General features: G+C 43.5%; 3 protein-coding genes across 12 annotated transcripts; 1 reads left to right on the forward strand and 2 right to left on the reverse strand.

The window, feature by feature from the left end:
• Positions 1–234: 234 nt before the first annotated feature.
• On the reverse strand, positions 235–3687 carry rnf8 (ring finger protein 8, E3 ubiquitin protein ligase). 3 transcript variants are annotated; one of them, XM_049756606.1, is made up of 8 exons: positions 3474–3687; positions 2722–2850; positions 2108–2556; positions 1822–2029; positions 1594–1650; positions 1210–1248; positions 1032–1139; positions 235–957 (listed from the first exon to the last, which is right to left on the reverse strand). In XM_049756606.1, exons 1-8 carry the CDS (start codon positions 3666–3668, stop codon positions 697–699), a joined length of 1446 nt encoding a protein of 481 aa, XP_049612563.1. In that variant the 5' UTR covers positions 3669–3687; the 3' UTR covers positions 235–696. The 3 variants fall into 3 exon arrangements, with proteins under 3 accessions (XP_049612563.1, XP_049612562.1, XP_049612561.1); XM_049756605.1 differs by having other exon boundaries at positions 1594–1647; positions 1822–2556; XM_049756604.1 differs by having other exon boundaries at positions 1822–2556.
• Positions 3688–3946: 259 nt separating this feature from the next.
• Positions 3947–7199, forward strand: aida (axin interactor, dorsalization associated). Of its 3 annotated transcripts, XM_049758121.2 has the most exons (11): positions 3949–4173; positions 4243–4322; positions 4852–4918; positions 4993–5046; positions 5109–5163; positions 5247–5310; positions 5400–5500; positions 5794–5916; positions 5996–6118; positions 6190–6307; positions 6404–7199. In XM_049758121.2, the coding sequence occupies exons 4-11, from the start codon at positions 5026–5028 to the stop codon at positions 6501–6503; spliced, it is 705 nt and encodes a 234-aa protein (XP_049614078.1). In that variant the 5' UTR covers positions 3949–4173; positions 4243–4322; positions 4852–4918; positions 4993–5025; the 3' UTR covers positions 6504–7199. The 3 variants fall into 3 exon arrangements, with proteins under 3 accessions (XP_049614077.1, XP_049614076.1, XP_049614078.1); XM_049758120.2 differs by lacking the exon at positions 4243–4322 and having other exon boundaries at positions 3947–4173; XM_049758119.2 differs by having other exon boundaries at positions 3948–4322.
• A 667-nt stretch (positions 7200–7866) lies between these two features.
• On the reverse strand, positions 7867–22528 carry mia3 (MIA SH3 domain ER export factor 3). 6 transcript variants are annotated; one of them, XM_049758111.2, is made up of 28 exons: positions 22344–22527; positions 21389–21522; positions 19703–19789; positions 17486–19592; positions 17032–17370; positions 16816–16946; positions 13752–13883; positions 13591–13612; positions 13423–13511; positions 13274–13351; positions 13078–13188; positions 12917–12988; positions 12527–12631; positions 12269–12391; positions 12105–12192; positions 11978–12030; positions 11801–11891; positions 11583–11721; positions 11349–11511; positions 11247–11282; positions 11088–11155; positions 10884–10969; positions 10641–10754; positions 10283–10327; positions 10161–10207; positions 9626–9691; positions 8810–9206; positions 7867–8665 (listed from the first exon to the last, which is right to left on the reverse strand). In XM_049758111.2, the coding sequence occupies exons 1-28, from the start codon at positions 22462–22464 to the stop codon at positions 8526–8528; spliced, it is 5184 nt and encodes a 1727-aa protein (XP_049614068.1). In that variant the 5' UTR covers positions 22465–22527; the 3' UTR covers positions 7867–8525. The 6 variants fall into 6 exon arrangements, 4 of the variants coding, with proteins under 4 accessions (XP_049614068.1, XP_049614070.1, XP_049614069.1 ...); XM_049758113.2 differs by lacking the exon at positions 10641–10754; XM_049758112.2 differs by lacking the exon at positions 9626–9691 and having other exon boundaries at positions 22344–22526.
• Between the last annotated feature and the right edge of the window lie 14 nt (positions 22529–22542).

Genomic DNA, 22542 nt, shown 5'->3' on the forward strand with positions numbered 1-22542 from the left:
CTATTGATCAAATAAAATTTGTATTCACTGTGTGAAGACGTACCTGCTGTCTTTGTGAGCCGCGCGTTTCCATAGCTACGGCTATCAATGCAATAACAAAATACTGCTACCCACAGGACAGTAGGGGAATCGCAACGGCTGTGCTCAGGAAAATAAACTGGATGTTTTAAGTAAAAATTGCCACCAATAAATCTACAAGGAGCCAGGAAATTAGAAAAGTGAATGTGTCAGGTATTATACTCAAACAGAAACTATTTAATCTTTTGGCATGCAAACATATTTCCTAGAAACAAAAACAACACAGATCTTAACTCGATCTGTTTCCAAAACGTCCTAGGAACATCCTGGAGAAGCGCATCAACTGTCAAGACAAGACTACAAGAAAATCCAGTTCTGGGTGTCCTAGGAGCAGAAGCTGCTGTTATGGACATCGGCTCGAGGGTTCTTAATCCTTCAGCAGTTCACACACTCTTTCTTTACTGCAGTGAAGAGGTGGTCTGCATCCAGATGTTGACATTCTGACTAACGATGAAGGTCTTGCTGTCATTACACGTTGTGTCTCATTTGTTGTGATGTCACAAGTATATTACTGTCAGTATTCCTTCTCATCACTAATGTCTTGGTCATCCCGACAGGTATTTCCTTTTGGACTGTTGAAAGTATGTAAAAGTCATAACCTTCAGCAGAACAAAAAGATTATGTTGATGTTTCGGCTCCTGCTCCATCGTGACTTGATTTAATGCACAACTCTCCTTTCCTCTCAGAGACAAGCGTCTGCCGTCTGATCTTCATATCCAAACTTAGGTTCTCCACCATGCTGTCGATGAAGTTGTTCAGCGCCAGACATTGGGTTTGGGACTTGATGGCCTGCCGGCAGATGGGGCACTCCTCTTTCTTTTTGCGCCACTGCTTGATGCAATAGCAGCAGAAGCTATGAGCACAGTTTAGGGTGACAGCCTAAAGGGAAAAAGTTGTCAATTTTTGGTATTCCTTGATATGATCAAATGCGAGCGGCTTCTACTGACTGTCACCTCAATAAGGAGCTCAGAGCAGATGATGCACTGAAGCTCGTTTTCCAGGGTCGTGGTCACTTGCGTGACAACTTCCTCCTTTTGGGCCCTCGCCTTTTCCTTCTCCGCCTGGAAACAGAAATAGTGTGAGGTGCTGCAAATGCGCTGCGCTAAAAAGATCCTGGGTGTGGACACCCACCTTAGTCACTTCGAGTTCTTTGTTTTTGTCCAACAGAATCTTGAACATTTTCAAAAAAAACCACAAGTTCATCCATTACTTTTCTCTGCTAATGAGCGAGAACAAATTGAACAACGAGAAAAAAAATACAACGTGGAATGTGTCATGACTGTCGGTCCTTGATTATGCTAGTGGCTTTGGTTATTCATTTGGTCACATAGACGATCATTGGTTATGTTAGTGACATATTGGCTATTTCTTCACATATTAGAGACATCATTTTATCTATATGTGCTAGAGTTACTCAATTACACTTTGTCAGAACGTTTTGCCTTCTATGCCTTCCGCATCCAGCTCTGCTCTCTGTTGTTGGTGATGGTGTCTTATGTACGATATGATGTTTACCTCCTGCAAGGTGTTTTCTAACTGCTTTTCCATCAGCTCCTTTTGCTGCTGTGTCTTCTGAGGCCATAATAAGAAAAAAAAAACACAAACTAAGCTCAATTTCTGCATGGTTGGCAGGGATTTTTTGTTTTTTTTAAATTCCAGCCGCATGTATTACTTAAGATGCAATTCATTTAAAATACAAATCGGTTCATAATGGAACAAGATTTTCTTTGAGCATGTTCTCACCTCTTGTTGCTTCTTAGTTTCACGGACGGACCTCTCAAACATTTTCATTTTCAGCAGCTTGGCTTGGAGTGTCTTGAGCTGTCGTTGTAGCTGGTTGATCTGCTCCTCCCTAAATGGGTCGGCTGATTGGGGCTCACCTTCCAGCGAGGTCACCTGCCTCTGTGTGCTGTCTACCTGCTCCCTGAGCATGGAGATGTTCTGGCTATATCTGCAAGAGGGAGAGCAGAGAGGTGTTCTGGCAATTGTCGTCTTTGTCAAGGCAGAATGTAATGTCAAAGGGAACAACATGTGCATCTGCAAGTTGTGAAGGTCACATGGGACATCTAAGCCACCACAGGCCCGCTCCGAGTCTTCCACATGTGGTTTGGGAGGGGCCTCCATCAGCTGGGCGCAAGTGCGACACTCTTGGTGCTCGGCTGGAGACAGCGGGCATGCGTGTGCCGCCGACGTGTCTAGGTCCGAGCAGCAGCACAATTTAGTCTTTGAGGTAGATGGCTCCCCTTCTTCCTCGATCAGCTTCCTTTTCATAGGTACGCTCACTACTTTGGTGCTTGTTTTCTGCCCTTTTACCAATTTGTGTTGAATTTCTCTGAGGGGTCGCTTCACAAGTTTGTAGTCAAACTCAGCTTTGGATCCCACGATAGGAACACCGAGACGCACGGAATCGCCAAGCTGAAGCAGGTGGGCTTTTTCAGTGGGTATGCGGATCCCATTCACCCACACACCATTGAGACTCTGACGGTGATCACATAAAGAACAGAAAAATATGTTTTATACACCACAAACAACATACATTTCTGTATCGACTGAAATGTACAAACTTGAAAAAGCTACACTTCAACGTCAGGTCCTGCGGTATGCTAATGAATTGACAGCACAGTCCTACTAACTAATGGGTACCTGCTTGTCTGTCACTGTCCAATGTCCATCTTCCCTTTGAGAAAAAGTGCAGTGAAGCCTGGAGATCATTAAAGGGCAACATGGGGACACAAGTTGGTAGGTCACGCCAAAACCACGGCCAATAGAAACCTACGCACAAGAAAGGTACAAATGGTAATTTTTGTCAGTCTTCGTGGCTGCATATTAGCACTTATGTGACGTGACAATAAAATTAACCCCCTAATATACAAGTGTAGTTCATTGATCTATCAGTACACGTGAGCAAGGCTTTTTGTCTTATGTACTTACAACCACGCTTATACTGGTGTTAACAGAAGTGTTTTGTTTTGACTTTATGGTCTTTTTTTGCATATACATGACCTACTAGTGGAATAAATTGATATTAGGTTATTTTACTTCTTCCTACTCCCTTTGAACATGTAAAACTACCTCCATACATTTTTTTCTTGAAATAGTTTAGATTTATATGTTCAATAAAAATCAGTCAATCAATCAAAAATGATTTATTTATTCGATACAAATTTTGAAGCTAGCTTTAAAACTGAGGTCGATGCATACAAAATATTGCATGAAAATCATCCACAGAGGAAATTCCACTGCATTTTTTTTACTGTGAGGACTGCACAACAGACCTGCGCGATGTGATCACACGAAAATCACCTCACGTCACATAACGTCCGCAATTTAAAGGTTCACAAAGTTAAAGGTTATTTCTGATTAGCTAGCTAACGAAGCTAAATGAATGTACGAACTTGTATGTTTTCTACCAAGCGAAGCCAGTCTGAATTCTTCCCGACCCCCATTAAACAAACAACTTCTGAGTCCGAACTTTCATCCTCAGAGTCATTAGACGCAGAAGGGTCCATTGTGACTTTATCCGTCTTTATCTCATATTGTGCTGTTCTGAACAGCGCTTCAGTCGGTGGCTGTCGTCCAAAGATTGTCATTGCGTAGAGTTACGCTTTATGCGATATATGGTCTTGGGTATTTCCAAAATAAAAGCATATAGAGGGATGTGCTGTAAATTATATTTTATTTAATTGATTACATTGTTTGGAAAGGTAGTTATTATGAACGTGTGACTACTATTGATAAAAACAATTATTATTTTTCTCATTATTAAATGGAATTCGATAAATGGGTTTTAATTTCTTATAATTCTACTCAAATAATCAATTCCTTCTTTTGCCGCCCCACTCGCGCAAAGAGTGTCTCAAATCGCGCACATCCGCAGCACGAGGCGGGACTTCCGGTAACTTCTCCTCCTCGCGGATGGGGAGTTCGGGGTGAGCGCATAGCAGACAGAAAGGGTTTGGTCCATTCCGGTAATAGTCAGGGTGTCAGTATTCGGCGTGTGAGTCAGCGCGGAACCGAAACTGCTGCAGACAGCTCCGCGGCGGAGGCGCACAAGCCCTGAAGAAGACCCCCCTCGTAGATGAACCTCGCCCTCGGGTATGCTGCCCTGAGTCTGCCGCCGGCACCCGCCCTGCCAACATGTCTGATGTCAACAAAACTCTGCAGAAATGGCACGCCAGTTTCAGAAAAGGCACAGACTTTGACTCGTGGGGACAGTTAGTGGAGGCTATAGACGAGTACCAAATGTAAGTGTGTGTCCTGCCTCTAACATGTGAGCACATGTATGCACGACTACTCCATCAGGTGGAGTCATTAGGGAGCTCGCTCAAGTTACCCCCCCCGAGCTGTCTTTCAGACCTCGGGAGCATTTAAGTGAATCTTCCGCATATATGGCGCGATGTGACATTTGTTGCGTGCGCGTTCAACTGTCTTCCTTCACCAATTCGCGGTGCGTGCGTGTGTTGCTCTGTGCAGAAACTCACCAATATTCCTCAAGAGTATTGAGAAATATCAGCCACACCCTCTCATTGTTATGGGTGGGTTTCCTGTGGTTTCAGAGGAACTACTTGACAATAAAAAAAAAAAAAAACATCCCTCATGAAAACAAAAATAAATCACGATAATGTTCCCTCCAGCTAAGTGTAAAATTACATGAATGGTAGTCATTGCAAGGTTTGAAATTTTCTCTCATTTCTCTCTGAACACAAGGGTGTGGAAATGTGCACCGCACATTCATTTATTCTATATAATAACTTTTTTTTAACTTAATTCTAGTCTTGCAAGGCAGCTGCAAAAAGAAGTGCAGTCATCCAACTCATCAGACTTCACCGAAGAACAGAAGGTAGACAATTCAGTAGGTTGTGTGAACAAGAACTTCATGTTTTTATAATTGACTTAACATGTTTTTCTTTTTAGAAAACTTTAGGGAAGATTGCAACATGCCTAGAGATGAGGAGTATCAGTTTGCAGGTTAGTCTAACATGCATCAATTACATTACATATTCACATATAATTCTTATTTGTGTGTTTAGAGCACACAGTCAACCGAGGAGTTCAAGTTGGAAGACTTGAAGAAACTGGAAAGCGGTGAGTCATTTACCACCATTTGTTTGCTGTTTAGCAACGCTCATCATCCTAACCTATGCATAACATGTCCTTTTTGTCCACAGTCATTAAGAATGTATTGACGTACAATAAAGCATTTCCCTTTGATGTTCAACCTGTGCCCATAAGGTAAAGAGCAGCTTTTGGTATGATTAATAATCAAGCTTTTATTGAATTATTTACACATAAATGACACTTTTTTCGCGCATCCTCATCAGAAAAATCCTCGCTCCTGGTGAGGAGGAGAATCTGGAGCTGGAAGAAGAAGATGTCGCGGCAGTCGCTGGTTCCACAGAAGCGTTTCCCCCGAGAGCTCCTGGTACTTTCAAACCAAAAGCGAACACGGCCGCTCCCGCCCCTTTGCCTGCTTGGTTGAGTCACAATGTCCCATTTGATGTGGCCGTCTGTGTTTTCTGTCCAATTCCGTCGGCACCATGCATGACCTCACCTCTTATTCTTGCCCGCCTGCTTTATTCCCAGCCTCACAAGGTAGGACCTTATCACAGTACTGCCGTTATGTGCATGGCTTAGATCTCCCAAGATCAACAAATGTCCTCGATGCACAATGGGGGAAAAGTAGTTTAATCTTTGTGACATCATTGCCCTCTTTAGGTACCCTGTTGCCACGGTTACCCTCCGAGCCTGGAATGACGTTGCTTACAATTAGAATAGAAAAGATTGGGCTGAAAGATGCCGGGCAATGCATCGACCCATACATGACCATTAGTGTCAAAGGTACAAAAACGCATCACAACGCCTACCTCATTACGATCCCGATTGCTGCTTGTATCATGAAAAATCCGACTGTGTGCAGATTTGAATGGGGTGGACTTGAACCCTGTTCAGGACACCCCAGTCGCCACCAAGAAGGAAGACATCTACATTCACTTCATTATGGACGTCGAGATCCAAAGGCATCTGGAGAAACTACCCAAAGGTAACAGGACAAAACAAGTATGAGCCAAATTTCCAGAACTCACAAATTGTGTCTGATCTTGTCGTCTGCAGGGGCAGCTATTTTCTTTGAATTCAAGCACTACAAACCGAAGAAGAGGTTCACCAGCACAAAATGTTTTGCATTCTTGGAAATGGATGAGATCAAGCCCGGTCCAGTTGTGATTGAGCTGTGAGTCAAGTATTGTACATTATTCCATTGATTTGATGGATGTCTTTTGACAAAATGAACATGGCATCGTTGAACCCCGTAATTTTGGATTTCCAGGTACAAGAAGCCCACCGACTTCAAGAGAAAGAAACTGCAGCTTTTTACAAAGAAACCACTTTATCTTCATCTTCATCAAACCTTGCACAAGGACAGCTAAAATGCCCACAAGGCACCATTACAAAATTTCAAGTACCGTATTTTTCGGACTATAAGTCGCGTTTTTTTTTTCATAGTTTGGGTGAGGGGTCGACTTATACTGAGGAGCGACTTATATGTGAATTTTTTCACAAATTTAAAAAAAAAAAAAAAGTGGAACCGCGATGTAGCAAGGGATTACTGTAATTTGTATTTCAAGTGACATCAGCGGCGCAGCGGTTGTTTACATAAAGGACAAAGATTAGATCACGGGATGACAAAGATGACGAAGGGCCCCACGTACTACCAGCATCATTAGCGGCTTTGTTTGTAAGTGACACGGAGGACGAAGAGTTTGAAGGATTTAATGATTTGGAGTGACACACTGTTGTGGCTTTTACGCACGCCCGGTCCCACTCTACGGAGCTCTCTTTCACCTCCGTGGATGGAAGTCGGGGGCCGGCGCTCGGCCGGGTGGCAGTTTGAAAAATAATTGATGTCACTTTTATGTGATGGTCTTCACTCATTTTGATTGCAATACTTGATTTTCATATTTTATTTTTCCTAAACATCCAGGATTCTATATGAAGTGTAAGATACACTAACTGATGAAGATGCAGTAACTATGTGTAAAAATGTGATGTGTGCCTGGACTGACAGGGGAATTTGATCAAAATATTTTGTAATAAACTGAAGAGATTTTTTTATGTCATTTTAATACACTTGACAATATGATATTCAATGTCAAGTTTGTATTTTACACCATCAGGACATTTACTCTTTCCATAGTCCGAACGTGTTAATAACAATGAACGATGGAAATTAAAACAATTAACCTCTAGAGGCGTGGATTTAGAATCATATTCCAATGTGGAAAAATCTCAGTACAAGTCAAAATGATGCTTGGGTGGGTGTGTTGACTCCACATACCTGTATGCACTCCCGACAACATACGGACACGCTCCTCTTGGTCTGAGGAACGAGCAGGCCACTTAATAGCAAATTTACTTGTTTTATTTCATTTAGCCCTCCTGTAAAGTTAATTTTAAACATGCCATGTTCATTTCATTTTCATATCTACACTCCCCAAGAAGGCATCTTCCTTTCAGATGGTTCACTTGTGTGACCACTGCGAGTGTGCACATAATGGAAAGAAAGCTTGCATTATAAATGATAATATAAATATATATATTATAAATATAAATGGAAAAAGATAAATCTTGGCAGTAATTTGAAAATTGCCCGATTTATTTTTAGTAATTTCTTGAACTTTTTCTGCTGATTTCAGCATCCTCAGTTACAGCAAAAAAGTCTATTTGTTTTAATAGGGAAGAAAACATGTTTCTTGTAGGCAATCTGTACTTATCTGAGAATGTAAGACCAACAATTTTTGCATTTTTTATTATTAAAAGGTTCCTACCAACATAGTAAAATAAGTTATACATCTGGCCATCAAATTACACATTTGCTTTACAGTCAGCCCCAGAGGAAAAAATTTGAGAAAAATTGTGGTTTGAGTCTGAAATGTTGGAAGCGTAAACCTCTCTATACCCGCTTTTAAAAAATAATTTCCACAGGAAATGACATTTAAAAACCTTTTAAAAAGCCATTTATATAATATATATATATATATTTATATATAAGTATGTATATATATATATATATATATATATATATATATATATATATAAAATGACAAACCCTTTGATATACAGTGAATTATTGCACAGTAAGATATATTCAAATAGAAGTTTCGAAGTGGAATTTTCCATACAATTACTGATAATGTTTTGATTTAAGGACCATGTCTTCTAAATAGCATTTAATTTTTTATTACAAGACTGAAATATGAAAGTCTTGGTATATATGAACTTAATTGTGTTTAACATGACATGGTTGTGGGGAGTGTTCAAGTAAACTGCAACAGTCTGTGGCATTTTTCTTTTTTTTAAGGCTCGACCATGGCCGGCCTCGCTGAGTCCTGAGAGGCCTCCCGCTTCGGGGGCGGCCCTCCCACCAAACCACGAGGGGCAACGGCTGGAGGCTAACCCAAGGCTTCGCTGTGACCCGGATTGGGCGGTACAACCGGAGGCAGGTCCGATGGGGGCCCGCTGTGCTCGCGTGGTCCTGGGAAGCGCATGTCAGGAGGGAATGGTGGGCGTGGACCCATAGGCCCGCGTGGACCTGCAAAGAAGGCAATAGGCTACAACAATGCCAGACTAAAACAGAAACTTATGGTTCGATTCATAACTATAGGTCAAGCATGCAGAATTGCTTACGTGCGTGTGTGTAAATCCTGTGAACAGGACACAAACTGTCAGAACCTACCATGTGGTATCGGCCCAAAATGATGAGCTGGAGGCGGACGGAACGGCGGTGGGAGAGGACCCCGAGGATGGATGACATGTCCTGGTCCAGGGTGGAATGAGTGTCCGTTGGCGGGGTGGGGCCCAAAGTCTCCCCCCATCGGCCCGGACAGCGACATACCCGGGGGTCCGTTGGCAGATAGCGGAGGCCCGAGAAGCGCATTTGGAGGACCATGGGGTCCAGGTGCTGGATGGTAGAGGGGTGGTCTAGAAGGTCTGTAGGGACCACTGGGTGGCAAACGGCTGTTAGGTCCTGTAGGGAAGGGTGGATCATGGAGTCCGGGACCAGGTGGCGGGGGTCCTTGACTCAAGGAGCCTGGCGAGTCCCTGATGGGTGATGCTAGAAAGGATCCGGGACCCTGCGACAGACAACAAGCTTGCCGATGGAGATCAATTTGATGTGCTCAAGGGACATTTATTTAACCGTAGCTCCTCTAATAGTGGCCGGCAAGTTAGAGAGGTCCTGAGTTTACGACTGAGTTCTAAAAGATGTTTGTGTTTTAAATTGTGTAATTGCATCAAAAACCTCCTTTAACTGAGACCACTACTCGAGAATATAGTAATCCCAATAAAAAGCCACAGCCAAGTCACTTAACCCTCTAACCAACAAGCATGATAAATAGAAAAAATGAGCACCATGGTCATGAGACTGCGGCTTGTCGTGGTTGTGTTACACGCAGTCAGGTGTTAAGCAAAGTCCAGTTAAGGTTAGACAAGGGGGTGGGGCCTCTTGCATACCCCTTCACACTGAGACCAACAGACAGGCCTCTTTACTCACTGACTCCGCAGCCTCTTTGGAGGCCTCAGCCTCGCCTTTTGTGTGTGGATCTACTTCTTGAGTCTCCTTCACAGCAAGGACATGTACAAAAACAAGTCAAGACAGGGACAGGCGCTAAAGTACACTTTCCTGATCTCACTATCCTTAGAAGAGATTAAATTTGTAATCTAACTATCCTAACAAACTGCTGTACTTTGTCTGCCAAGGGAGCCTGGATATTCACTATCCATTTATGAATGATCAATATGGCAAACAACATGGAGCTGAATGCAGAATTCCAGCAATCACCACTAAATAGCAGTATTGTAACGCAAACGGTCCTGTCTATCTTCAGACATGACCAATTTAATTCCTATTATATTACACAGTGTACACAAATGTAACAATGTTAATAAACAGATTTCTTTGTGTTTGACAAACCCTTTCTTTCTCCCTCCAAAAATATTCATATTTGATGTATTATGCCCATCCACATTATAAACAATAAACAAGACACACCAAGGGGAGGACTGTATGAAAATAATGTGTGACTCACAGAACCATCCATGTTGGCAGGTGATGAACTGCGCGGGCCCGACATGTCTAACAAGGAAGAAGAAAGACAAACGTTTGGCAATAGCTTACGTTAGAGGTTTACCAAGCAAAAGCAAGTCTTACCCATTCCAGGATAACGACTGTGTGGGTCTGATGGCGGGCGAGGACCTGAGGGGTGACAAAGAAATGATGCAAAGACGTGAGTGAAGAAGAAACCCACTGCAGTAGATGAAGCTGTTCCTTATGGAGGGAAAGAATTACAAGTTCTTCAAAAGTAAGATGAAACAAGGAAGTGGAAATCAGAACCCAAGTCTTCAAGGGTTGAGGAAATGGAAGAGTTAAAGTTGAAGGTGCCCCAGGAGGACATGAACAACTAAAACGAGGAATTGAAGAGTGGGAAAGACCAAAAAGAATTTGAGAAGGGGACTCAAGTGGACGAGGTGGCGGGTAAATCGTCGGCAAAGGAACCCAATAAACTCACCGTACGGATCAATTCTTCGGCCCACTGGGGCCGAGGGAGGACGCCTGGGACCCTCAATCATTAATGGAGGGGACGGCACCCCCCCACTCACTGGGGAGGGCCCGTATGAATCGCCTGTTGTGATCAAACCAGTCTTTTACCGTGAGAACAAAACAAATGCCTCCACTTTATAATTAAGCCTAAAGATGAGCTCCAGGCAATAAATAATAAAGCAACACGATGAGATGAGAAACATGCGCTCACCTTGGCGAGGACCAGCAGCTTGTCCCGAGTTTGGTCTAAAGAGAGGCGCTCGTCGCTCATTCAGCTGTGAGGTCAGTGCAGCCAACCTGTGAGGGAGGACGCAATAAAAGTAGGTCAACTTTTTCCACCTTGCCATATTAACACTGCTAAAAAAATAAAAATCAAAAATAAAATTAATCTTTTCAGTCCACGGGGTCGACTCACTTCTCACGCAGCTTGGAAGATTCAAGCTTCTCTTGATTCAAAGCCCGCTCTGCGTTGCGAGCGTTCACCTGAAATAAATTCACGACACTAAACACGCATTCACATGAAATAAATAAATAAAATTCACGACACTAAACACGCAAGATTTGTCCATCTTACCCAGTTAGAGTGAGTCTTATTTTCCTGTTCTTTTATCTTAAAAACAAAAAATGTCAACTCTTAGTGTGAAAATGCAGCTCTTCTTAGCTAGGTGAGTCTTACCTGCTCCTTATAGACTTCTTCAGTCTTCTTCATCTGCTCTTCCATCTCATTAATGCGCTGACGCAGAACTTTGACTTGCTCCTCGGCCTCCACGGCTTTGCCTCCCACCTTGGACAGCATGTCCTCTTTGCAGCGACGCTCGAGCTCCTCCTTGGTGAGCCTCCTGCCGTGGCAGCGGAAGCGAAATGTTGAGAAAAGCCCGGCTTAAGTGTTCACACTGACATGTCAACTTACTGTTGCAGAGCGTTTTCCTTTTGTTGGTACATTTCCATCATGATTTCATTCTTCTGCTGGAGGACTTTGAATTGGCTTTCCACGTGGCTCTTCTCACTTTTGAGCGTTGCAATGTTATGTTCGAGCTCCTGATGCTTTTCTGCGGCACAACAAGGTCGCACACTCTACGACATTGTTCTCCACAGTGACATTTCTTGCTGTTCCCGTGATCCACACACCTTCCAGAGCCTTTCTACTCTTTTCCTCACTAAGCAGTTTGGACATGAAGCGGTCACGCTCCTCTTCGATCACCGTGAGTGTGGTCTGGACCTGGATTTTGACAATGATGGTTTAGGACTATAGTAAAACACTATTTGTAATTCTGCCAGAGCTGTGTTGAATTTGAGTCTTGTTACCCTGGAGACGTCCATCATCTGTTTGATCCTGTTCTTTACTGCAGTCTTCTTATCTGTGCAAGCCATGACAATGACATTTAAACCACCGCATTAAAAAAAATCATTTGGAAAAAGTCAGTGGACTTACCAGGTGCTACTTCGCCATTCACCAATACCTTGCCGTTGCTTTTTTGCAACTCGCAGGCGTCAAGGTCTGCCAGGAGTTCGGACAAAACCTGCCATGAGAAGCGTTTTGTGTGAGCTGAAAATTTGATGCAATATCCCCAACAGGCATCTAACAAAAGTGCAGACCTCCACATTGTGATCTTTGAGCACCACGGAGTCCTCCAACTCTTTCTGAGCCTTCTGGTATACTTTAATCTGCTCGCTCAGCGCTGTGTGTTTGTCCTCCCAATCTTTTATGGTTCCTTTAAGCTAGAGGGAGGAAAAACAACAAAACAACAACAAAAAAACATTCAGAATGCATCCACCATCTGAGGGGTTACATGTCATCTCATCTTTAATATTATCATAAATTTTCGTCACATTGCTTACACAAAAAGTTCTTACATTTTTATTTTCTTCTTTAAGCCCCGCATACTCCTTTGCGAGAGATCTGTGCTGAACACTGCGTGCATCTTCTCGGATCTTAGCCTCATCCAAGAGGACAGTTGTCTGGGGGGGGGGGGGGAGCCCACACACACACACACACACACACACACACACACACACACACACACACACACACACACACACACACACACGCACACACACGCGCACGCACGCACACGCGCGCGCACACACACACACACACGCACACGCACACGCACACGCACACGCACACGCACACGCACACGCACACACACACACACACACACACACACACACACACACACACACACACACAATTTATTAATAGACCTCTTGATTGCGGTCAAAAGATTATGTAATCATTTGTACCTTAGCTAAAGCTTCCTGAGCTTTTTTTCTGCTCAGCTCGAGCTTCTCGTTTGTCTTCTCCAATTTTTTAAGCTGTTCAAGACAGCAATTTTCAGAGTGAATCACACAAGACAGTTTATAATTCATGAAAAATGAATGCTAACCCTCAAAAAATAACGCACCCGATTTCCAATTTGCAGTGAGTTTTCTTTTTCTTCATCAAGCAGTTTTTGGCAGATCTTCTTTTCCTCTACCATGCGCTCATACCCTTTTTCAGCCTCCAAAATTTGACTCTACAAAAAGTAGAAAAATGGATTTAGAAGTACAATAATGATATATTTATATTTACTGCATCTAATATTGGGTGTAAAACATTACCTCCAATTTTTGCTTGTTTTTCAATGCACAATTAACCGTCTCTACAGAGTCCTTTTGGGTTTCTTTCAGCTCTTCAGTCTGTTTTAGGAGATAGATACAAGACATAAGCTATTTTGCTGAAGCATGTTACCATTTCACTCTAAGTTTACCTGTTTCTGGAGTTCATTCATTCGGGTCAGTGCGTCATTTTTCTCTTTTTTAAGTGCTTGTATTTGTTCGTCCAGTTGCTTTTCATCCACTTAAAGGAAATATATCAGTTAACCAAAAATGACTTCAATATTATCATTGTTTGACTTTCTTGTGAATGAAAAACTTACCAAGATATTCTCTTCTTTTTACCTGCAAAGCAATTATTAAAGTTAGTGGTTTCTTGGCAACACAACCATGCTGGGAACACTACTGTTTAGTGAGGATATATCAAATGTAAATATTGTACTGTACACACAGTGCTGAACACTAACGTTGGTTAAACACTTACCACTAGCACAGTTTTCCAGAAGAAGATGGTAAAGGTCAGTAAACCAACCACAGCAGTGATGATGACAGCCTGCCACGGACAGCCAAACAAAGTTTCCTCAGGCTTCCACTCTTCTGGCAGTAGTGAAATCATCTGAGGACAAACACACACACAACCACGCAGTTTAGGGGACTGAAAAGAGGACTGGGTTGTAAAGGCCAGAGGAAGTGTGCTGAATATAGGCCAAAGAAAATCATGAAATGTTAACTGATAAATTGCACAGGTAAAATGCCATCAAACTAAAAATGGTTTCCCCCCTTCCAAAAAAAAAACAAAAAACAATAATGAGCGTTGGCTATGGTGCATATCTACGACCTAAAATAAACAACAGAAGTGAGTAATTCAGTTACGTTGCCCGTTGTGTAAATCATTAGCGAAGGAGGAGGGGTTGAACACGCTTAAGCAATTCCAATGCTTTTCAACACGTCAGCGCATCAGTACATCATCATCATCGACATGGGCATATGCTATGCTTTTTACAAAATACTTACCTGTTGAAGTTCCTCTAGAAAAAACACGTACACATGCTCGAGTTCCATGAGAGGACGTCTTAGTAGCATGTCGCTCTTTATTCCTAATAATTAGCCAAGTAAGCTAGTTTGACATTTGCTAGCTAATGAACGGGTTAGATGAACATGGGACGTCTATGGTGCGACAAAACAAGCAACGTTGCAGGCCTACGTGTGTGAATTAAATACAAATGGATACAATGTGGAGAAAAATATTAAATAGAAACGACTGCAAAAAATGAAATGGGAAGCAGTAGTTGGGCTAACGGTAATTAACACCGAACACGTAGTGGGGAAGCTGGCAAGCAGACCTGGACAGGTTCTGTTCCGAAAAGCAACACAGACCTGAAGCAAGATTAAAATAAAATAAACAAACAAACAAAAACGTAGGTATATGAATGAGTGTCAAGATGTCTATTCATGCTAAAACAAGCCTCTGCGTTTCTGCTAGCAACCAGCTAAGCACCGGCTGTGTTGAACTTCAGCCTTGCACTGCCAGTCAACAAAAAGGGGGCGGGGACACATGAGACGTTCACGATAACTCGGAACTTGGTAAGTTTATACGAGTAACGAGTGGAACATGACAAAATATAATTATATTGATTCAATCGAACAATGCTGTTAAAAAAACAAATCGAAAACATAAGGTGTTACCAAAAGGAGACTTCATATACGAACTCCAGCTCAGAGTGGCCTAGTAGTAGAGTGTCTGCCCTGAGACTGGAAGGTTGTGTTCAAACCCCGGCCGGGTCATACCAAAGACTATAAAAATGGGACCCATTGCCTCACTGCTTAGCACGCAGCATTAAGGGTTGGAATTGGGGGGTTAGATCACCAAATGATTCCTTAGCGCGGCACCGCTGCTGCTCACTGCTCCCCTCTCCCCCAGGGGATGGATCAAAATCACACAGGGGTGGGTTAAATGCAGAGGACAAATTTCACCACATCCAGATGTGTGTGTGACGATCATTGGGACTTTAACTTTACTTTTTTGAACGCACAGTTGCCTCAGGTAAGACTGACTCTTCTTTGAATGTATTATTTGACATCACTGTACAACAGCAAAACATACCGTATTTATTCTAATTATCGCCCATATTCTAATAATCGCCCAGTGTGTGTTAGGAATGACATAAATAAAAAACATTGATAATTATCGCCCATGCTGCTAAAATTTCCCCCCAAAACTTACGTTTTCCTCCGCGACCGCATGCCGACGTCATTGCGCAAGTTTAAATATGACTGATTTGACAGCACGTTGAATGTCCCTTTTAAATTGTTTTTCTCCATAAACTATGACACAATTACACTCGTCACTCCGCTACAATATCCTCACACAATTACGTTATCGGGGCGTGAGCTCGAACAAGACGATCGCGATAACATGACGTGCACAACATGTGATGTGCGACGGTAACGTGTCGCATCGATGGAGCGTCAATTGACCCACCCCGCTGTTAGAGGTAGATCAAAACAGCCGCTGTTCTAGTGTTAACACCAGTGAGATGCAGGTATTGCATACTACATAAGGAAAATCTGCATATTGTCGCCCATTTCAGTGCCCGTTGGCGATCGGACAAAAAGTGTTCTCTATTAATCGCCCACCCTCCCCCCGTTGGACATAAACCTTCTCTAATTACTGCCCTGGACGATAATTTGAATAAATACGGTAATTGTTGTACCACAGAATAACATCTATGCTTAAATTGCTGCTGCTATAAGTACAGTGGAGCCTCGGTTTTCGACCACAATGCGTTCCAGAAGGCTGTTCGAGAAATGAATCGTTCGAATTCCGAATCATGTTCTCCCATTACAAATACTGGAAAAAAAATTATCCGTTCCAAGCCAAAAAAACAACTAAAACAAAACGCCTTGTTTAAGCATTTTTTCATTTGCGCATTTTTGTCCGATCGCACAACTGCAGCGCACCGCCGAAGGCGCAACCGTAGCACGTTGCCGACCGCGCAACTGCACCGCGCTGGTCACATTATTGTGACAGAGCCGTCGCTGAAATTTAGAAAATATTTTTAAAGTCCTGATGTACCCAATTTTAAGTGGACCTCAGTGCGCAGGGAGCTTAATTTGGTCCGATCCCGCAACCGCAGTGCGCGAGGCGCTCACTGTCGCATTGCTTTAAGAGCGTCTTTGTGTTTTACGATGGCTTTACTGCTCCCACTTGCTTCCTTTGGAGGCATGATTAGAGTTGATGCAATCCTCTGAGTAACGAGAATGTAATAACGAACGGAGTCAATTGGCATGTGGGTCCTCTCGGCTCATCTCGCGAGGTTCGACAACCGAAATTCCGTCCGACATCCGAAGCAAAAAAATCTCGAATTTTTTGTTCGAATACCGATTTGTTCGAGAACCGGGACGTTCGAAAACCGAGGCTCCACTCTATGTCATTAAATAGTTCGTGAACTGACCAAACGGGGGATTACAAAATAATTGTATCCAAATCATGTTGTTCCTTTAGCAGCTTCAAAGCAAACAAACATATTTTTAGCTTCATCACTTACAAGAACGGTCCACTCTGCAACTTTTGCCTTGACAACTGTAGCAGCACAACCCAGAAACGTGACCACATCTGAGAGCAATCCCACTTCTTTCTCAGGAAATTCAGACAGAGGCTCGATGGATCCCAAAGACCCTTATATATTAAAAAATGAATAAAAAAAATTAGACAGTGTTTCAAAGACAAACTCTAACACAAAATTCCTGTTTGGATGACCAACCTGAGGGTGCGTGCTCCACTTCCCCAAGGCCCTTGTCCAAGGGACTCTCCAAAGCAGCTTGAGGAAACTTCTGGATCTCCTCTGACACGCTGAAACTTGGCTGGTTTTCTTTGTTTTTATTGAAGTGTCTGCCATCTTCCCCCACACTCATATCCGGTGTAGTATGCTCTTCGTCCAAGCTGATCTCCGGTTCTCTATCAATCCCCGCGGGGTCTTTCTCAAGATCGGTCACTGTACGGTTATCATCACTCTCCAACAATGACATGTCAGGTTTCTTCTTGACTTCATCAATGTGAGGCAAATCATCTTTGCCGCTCATGTCTGGTTTGTTTGCAATGACTGAAAAAAAAAAACATGGACACTTTAGAATGGAGTCAAGTAAGTATTAGACCCTTCTTGCATATTATGACAAATATAATCCCCCCAAAAAACATAGTAAAAAATACATGCATACCCTGGTCATATTTAACTTTTATCTTCTCTTCCACCAAAGTTGTGCTGTCGCTTGCTGCAGAATATTTCTGTCTTAGATTAAATGCCAGCTCCTGGAAGTCATCCAGTATTTGTGTTTCATCATCTATCAGATCCATCCGCTGCTCATCGTCGTATTTTGAGTGCCGACTATCCAGAATCTTCTCAATTTCATCTAGGATGGTATTTTCCGAAGTTTCAAAGATGTCCTCAAGTGCCTCTTCGAGATCTTGCACCGTTCCTGAAAGTGCAAGACGAGTAGCTTGTAACTTAGTGTCCATGTCGGAGAACATGGACTCCACTTTGTAGAGATTCTTGAGTCCCAGAAACTTCTGGAAATGCAGCATCTTCTCTTCAGTGTAATAACCCTGCAGCAGAGTCAGCCTCAGGACGCTGTCGCTGTAGACCAGCTCAGGACTCGAGGTAACATGTGGACATGTCGTCGGTGATGCGTTCACAGCGTCTGTGTCGTACGACTGAGAGAACAAAAGTGCATTTTCATCTTCAAATAGGTCTTCTCTTTCCTCATATTTATTCTCATCCATCTCCGTGTTCTTCTCCTTCACATGAAGCGCTTCATCATTAATATGTGGCTCTTGGGGCAGGACATCATCTCTCGCTGCTATATCGTTCAGCTCGCTAAATGACTCAATCTCCTCTAAAGGCACCGCTCTGTTTTTTTCAGGAAGGATTATTTCTTTACGTATTTCAATTTTGTATTCATGGGAAACTTCTTTCAAGTCATCCCCCATTACAATGCTGTTGTCATGTTTTTCTTCATTCTCGGTCACCTCTTTCTCCAAATTATGTCCATCTGGTAATTTCCTGTGTAGTTCCGCTTGGGCTACCCTGTGCAATACAGAATCAAATGTATGTACCATTTCATCAGTAGGTTTCGGCTGTTCAGCTTGAGTTTCTCCATGTTTATTCGCTAGACCACCAGCATCATCATCTTCAAGATCAAACAATAGTGCCCCAACCACTGTTTCTCTTGGATCAAGAGAATCCGGTGTATCTGTAAGGATTTGATCTGAGTTCTCTGGCTCTGCGTGATCTCCAGGATCTTCGGAATGAGAATCTAGTGACCCTGGATGGAATACTGGGTTCTCTGAGTTCTCTGACTTTGCGTGATCTCCAGGATCTTCGGAATGAGAATTTAGTGACCCTGGATGGAATACTAGGTTCTCCGGCTCCTCAGTATATGTAGGAAGTTCTAAATTGGAATCAGGTGAATCTCCAACTGGATGGACATTTTCTGGTGCTGCGTCTTTTGGTGGTTCCTCATGATTAAGAAATGTTTCGTCCCCCGAGTCTTCTTCTGAATTTATTGCTTCATCAGAAACACCATCACCAAAAAATTTTGATACAACCTTCTCATCATCAAGTTTTGATTTGTCATCCTGTGCAACCATGGAAGTGTCAGCTTTTCCCTCTGAAGAAGAAAGCAACTGAGTTGGTTTTGCCTCATAGGTATCACCATGTTGATCAGAATGATCTTCAAGAAATTCATTATTCTCTTGTTCATAAGGCGTAACTTTCATGGTGGGTTCAGCATCTGTGGTGACAGCATCAAAAGTTGATCTAAAGGTTGTTTTTAACTCTGAGATTGTCTCTTCTTGAGAAGTTGGGGTTGTAATGTGTTCCGACACAGGATCATTTTCGGGTAGTGATTCCTCCCCGTATTCTTTGTGAACATCTCGCTCCTCTGACTCTGCATCTTCAAGAAAAACTTCTTTGGTGGTTATTTGCTCATTCATTCCGTCATCAGCAGCAGAGTCGGTGTCGTCGGGTGTAACTTCTGTATGAGGTAGTTTTTCTTCATGAGATTCTTTTTCCATATCAAGTTGAAGAAAAGAGGCACTTTGATTATCTGTGGCCCTGCCAATTTCATCAGCTTCTATTTCACTGTTATTCATCGCCTCCTCCTCTGGTCGGTTTGTGTCTTTTGCAGTATCCTCTGGCACTTGGGTTTTGTCAAAATTCTGTTCATTTTCATCATAATTCTTCACTGTTGGAAAACCCAACAGTGAATCTATCTCATAGTTGTCAAATTGGTCAAATCCTGTGTCGAAACAGACAAAATCCGTTTGCTGTGAAGCAGACAGAAGACAATGGATTTGAAGCATCGTGCTTTTTAAACAAACTCAAATGCAAATCATGTAAAAAATATAGTGAATTGTTCAATCTTAACATCTTGTACCTCTGTTGGAACTTCAACTTCTTTATCTGTATAAACATGGTTGACAGCCAAGAGGTCCATTGGGAAATAACCAAATTGACTTCCAACCTGTGACAAAGAGGTGCACCCATGAATTGACAGATTTCTAGTTCAAATTCCATCCATCCGTCCGTCCGTCCGTCCGTCCGTCCCTCCCAAAACCAACCATCCATCCATCCATCCATCCATCCATCCATCCATCCATCCATCCATCCATCCATCCATCCATCCATCCATCCATCCATCCATCCATCCATCCATCCATCCATCCATCCATCCCCGCTTATCCGGCGGCAGCAGCTTTAAGAGGGACAGCCAGACTTCCCTGTCCCCTGCCACTTTGTCCAGCTCATCCCGGGGAATCCCAAGACATTCCCAGGCCAGCCGAGAGACATAGTCTCTCCAGCGCGTCCCGGGTCATCCCCGGGGTCTCCTGCCGGTGGAACATGCCCTGAAAATCTCACCGGGGAGGTGTCCAGGAGGCATCGTAATGAAATGCCCGAGCCACCTCATCCGGCTCCTCTCAACGTGGAGGAGCAGTGGCTCGACTTTGAGTCCCTCATGGATGACGGACCTTCTCACCCCATCTATAAGGGAGAGCCCGGACACCCTGCGGAGGAAACTCATTTCGGCCGCTTGTATCCGGGATCTTGTTCTTTCGGTCACGACTCATAGCTCGTGTCCATAGGGCCACAGCTCCGGTCGGCTGCCTCAACAATGGAGGCGCGGAACATGGTCCACTCCGACTCAATGTCCCCCGCCTCCTCCGGGATGTGGGAAAAGCTCTGCCGGAGGTGGGAGTTGAAGCTCTTTCTGAGAGGGGATTCTGTCAGACGTCCCCAGCAGACCCTCACAGTATGTTTGGGTCTGCCAGGTCGGACCGGCATCTTCCCCCACCATCTGAGCCAACCCACCACCAGGTGGTGATCAGTTGACAGCTCCGCCTGTCTCTTCACCCGATTATCCAAAACGTGCGGCCACAAACCCGATGACACGACCACAAAGTTGATCATCAAAATGTTGCCGAGGGTGTCCTGGTGCCAGGTGCACACATGGACACCCTTATGTTTGAACATGGTGTTCATTATGGACAATCCATGTCGAGCACAGTAGTCCAGTAATAGAACACCTCTCGGGTTCAGATCAGGAGGGCCGTTCCTCCTAATCACGTCCTTCTAGGCCTCACTGTCATTGCCCATGTGAGCATTGAAGTCATCCAGCAGTACAATGGAGTCCCCAGAAGGAGCGCTCTCCAGTACTTTTTCCAAGTACTCCAAAAAGGGTGGATACTCTGAGCTGCCGTTTGGTGCATAGACACAGACAACAGTCAGGACCTGTCGCCCCACCCGAAGGCGGAGGGAGGCTACCCTCTCGTTCACCGGGGTGAACCGCAATGTGCAGGTACCTAGCCAAGGGCAATAATTATGCCCACACCTGCTCGGCGCCTCTCACCGTGGGCAACTCCAGAGTGGAAGAGAGTCTCACACCAGCTCAGGCTCCTTTCCTGCCATTCCATGTCCCAAAAGCCAGCTTCTGTAGCCAGGGATTGGACCGCCAAGGTCCCTGCCTTTGGCCGCCGCACAGCTCACTCTGCACCCTTTGGCCCCTCCCACAAGTGGTGAGCCCATGGGAAGGGTCAAATTTAATCATAAAGTAGAATGTACTCACACTCCCGGCCCACATGTCATCCCTTCTGCCGGACAATTTGTAGTATACATAGACAGTTTCTGATTTCTTGAATGACAAGAATCGACAGTCCGGTCCTGAGAAATCTTCCACTGCTTTTCCACGACATAGAAGCACTAGAAAAAGAAAACACAGAGTTATGGGTATCTCAATCCTCATCTAATTTCTGGGGAATGAAACAAACGAAAATTGTATCCATCACATTGGTAAAACTATGACTTAGTTTGTAAGCAGTCAATAATAATTTTACCATGGTCCCTGCAGAAAATGTCATTTTTTGAAAACATGCATTTTTGTCTGTGTCAACGCTTCAGGTAGACTCTGCACATCAGTTTAGGGATCTCTGCTATGCTTCTGTGTTTGTAGAACTGGGACAGTGATTTCTGAGATTTCCATAAACAGTATAGGTTTGTGGCGTGAACTTCTAGTTGATGTTTAAACTGCTTTTGTACACTTAAATATATAAATCATTAGAATGTTTTCAATGTTTTACATGTTTTTTTCTCTGCTGAATTTAATTTGTTATGCTAACAACTCTAATAAATGAAGAAAGTTAACACGGGTATGCCTAATAACATCGTTCAAAAGAAAAACAAAAATTGCTTAAATTAGCTGCTGTTACACATCGTCTGCCCAGGTATTATTTGTTTATAGTGCTATTAGCGATTAGCTGCTAATGCAGGCCGGAGCCGTCAGGAAACCGGCCAACGAAGGCTGCAAGTAACCTTTACCAGGGATCAGCAAACATTGTCGAACTGGCCAGCATTTGCAATGTCGTCGCAAAGATAAAGCAACAGCAGACCGTGTTATCGCAGTCGCAAAAAAATCGACTGTCGAGGTCAAGAGATAAGGCTCAGTTTATGGCTAGCGGCTTTGGGATGGATGGAAGATGCATGCCCGAGGTTCTTGTTAACTATCAACAGAAAAAAAACCTTACAGCTGCACTCCTCGTCGGCACATCTCTTAAAATCGGAGAATCGCTTCTCCAAGGCGGCGGTTGAGATAAAATTAAATAAAAGTAATAAAAAGCCTTTTTGGTAAAAGTGTTTTGCTGCCATGCTGGCAGATTTGAGTGGTGAGTAGGAGTACTGAGATGGGAGGCGACACGTCAGCAAGCAGATCAGATCCGGGTGGGT

The sequence above is a fragment of the Syngnathus scovelli genome, chromosome 20 (genome assembly GCF_024217435.2).
Source record: "Syngnathus scovelli strain Florida chromosome 20, RoL_Ssco_1.2, whole genome shotgun sequence".
NCBI lineage: Eukaryota > Metazoa > Chordata > Actinopteri > Syngnathiformes > Syngnathidae > Syngnathus > Syngnathus scovelli.